Source organism: Arachis ipaensis, chromosome B06, assembly GCF_000816755.2.
Source record: "Arachis ipaensis cultivar K30076 chromosome B06, Araip1.1, whole genome shotgun sequence".
NCBI lineage: Eukaryota > Viridiplantae > Streptophyta > Magnoliopsida > Fabales > Fabaceae > Arachis > Arachis ipaensis.
This window is the reverse complement of record NC_029790.2, coordinates 135,378,478-135,379,733: the sequence shown is the minus strand read 5'-3', so window position 1 is coordinate 135,379,733 and position 1,256 is coordinate 135,378,478. Positions and strand designations below refer to the sequence as shown.

At 45.4% G+C, this 1,256-nt stretch overlaps 1 protein-coding gene across 1 annotated transcript; it reads left to right on the top strand.

Annotated features, from left to right (window-relative positions):
* Positions 369-1,256, top strand: LOC107647763. Its single transcript, XM_016351811.1, has one exon. It carries the CDS (start codon positions 369-371, stop codon positions 1,254-1,256), a length of 888 nt encoding a protein of 295 aa, XP_016207297.1.

Here is a 1,256-nt window from a genome sequence, read left to right as displayed (position 1 = left end):
CTATACCTCGGCAGCATACGAGTGGAACATTTGGCACCCACCGTTGGGGCCCGGAATTAATCTAACCCCATTGTTTCTCCTACATTGCCTTTTTCTCTTTTCTTTTGTGCAGGGATTTCAACCTTCTAGATATGGCTGAGAACGGAGCTCAACCATTCAACCAAGTCAAACTTCTGGCCCAGATGGCCGAACTCTAGTCAGAAGTCCGAAGACTTGCTGAGCTTTCCACACAGAATAATGCAGGAAAGCACGAGGAAGGTAGCTCTAAAAGCTCAGCCCTAGGAAACTCAGACCCTTTGAGTATCACCCCGCCAAAGGGAAAGTTGACGCTAGACAACCCCTTCTCCGAAGAAATTACAAACTTCAAGATGCCGAAGATGTTCGTGTTGCCTAACTCCCTAGAACCTTATAAGGGGATTGGTGACTCCCGAGCTCACATAAAAAAATTTCAGTCCATGATGTTCTTTAACAGCGCTAATAATGAACATATACTTTGTCGATCTTTTCCCACTTACCTTGATGGTGCTGCTTTACTTTGGTTCTCTAAATTATCTGCAAGATCAATTTCATCCTTCGAGGATTTGGCGAGGTCTTTTATTGACTATTTCGCCGCCTCAAGGATATACGTCCATGGATCAGACTACTTCGGGACGATCAAGCAAGGACAACATGAAAGCCTTAAAGACTACTTAACCCGATTTGCCGAGGCCACCATGGAGATTCCAGATTTGGACCCCAAAGTCCACCTGCACGCGCTTAAGACCGGCCTCAGACCTGGGAAGTTCAGAGAAACAATTGCAATAACCAAATCCAAGTCGTTGGAGAAATTTCGGGAGAGGGCTGCAGGCCAGATGGAGATCGAGGAACTACGAGAAGCCCAAAAAACGGATAAACAGCCGACAAGAAGAGAAGAAGAGAGGACATTCAAACCGCCGAGCAAGAAAGAGCAAAAGAAACCCTTCAAGCTCACACCAAAGTTCGATACCTACACCAGATTCAATACAAAAAGGGAGAACATAATCAAGGAGATCCTCAACGCCAAGATAGTCAAACCTCCTGCTAGAGCAGGAAGTTATCAAGATCAACTATTCATGGATAGAAGCAAGCACTGTGCCTTCCACCAGAAGTACGGACACATAACAGACGAATGCGTAATAGCCAAAGACTTGTTGGAGAGGCTAGCTCGGCAAGGACTCCTAGACAAATGTGTCAAAGGATGGAAAAGTAGGGAAACCAAAAAAGAGCTAGAAAAATGA

Coding starts and splice junctions, on each gene's coding strand:
- LOC107647763 (XM_016351811.1), top strand. CDS start 369: ATGCCGAAGATGTTCGTGTTGCCTAACTCCCTAGAACCTTATAAGGGG.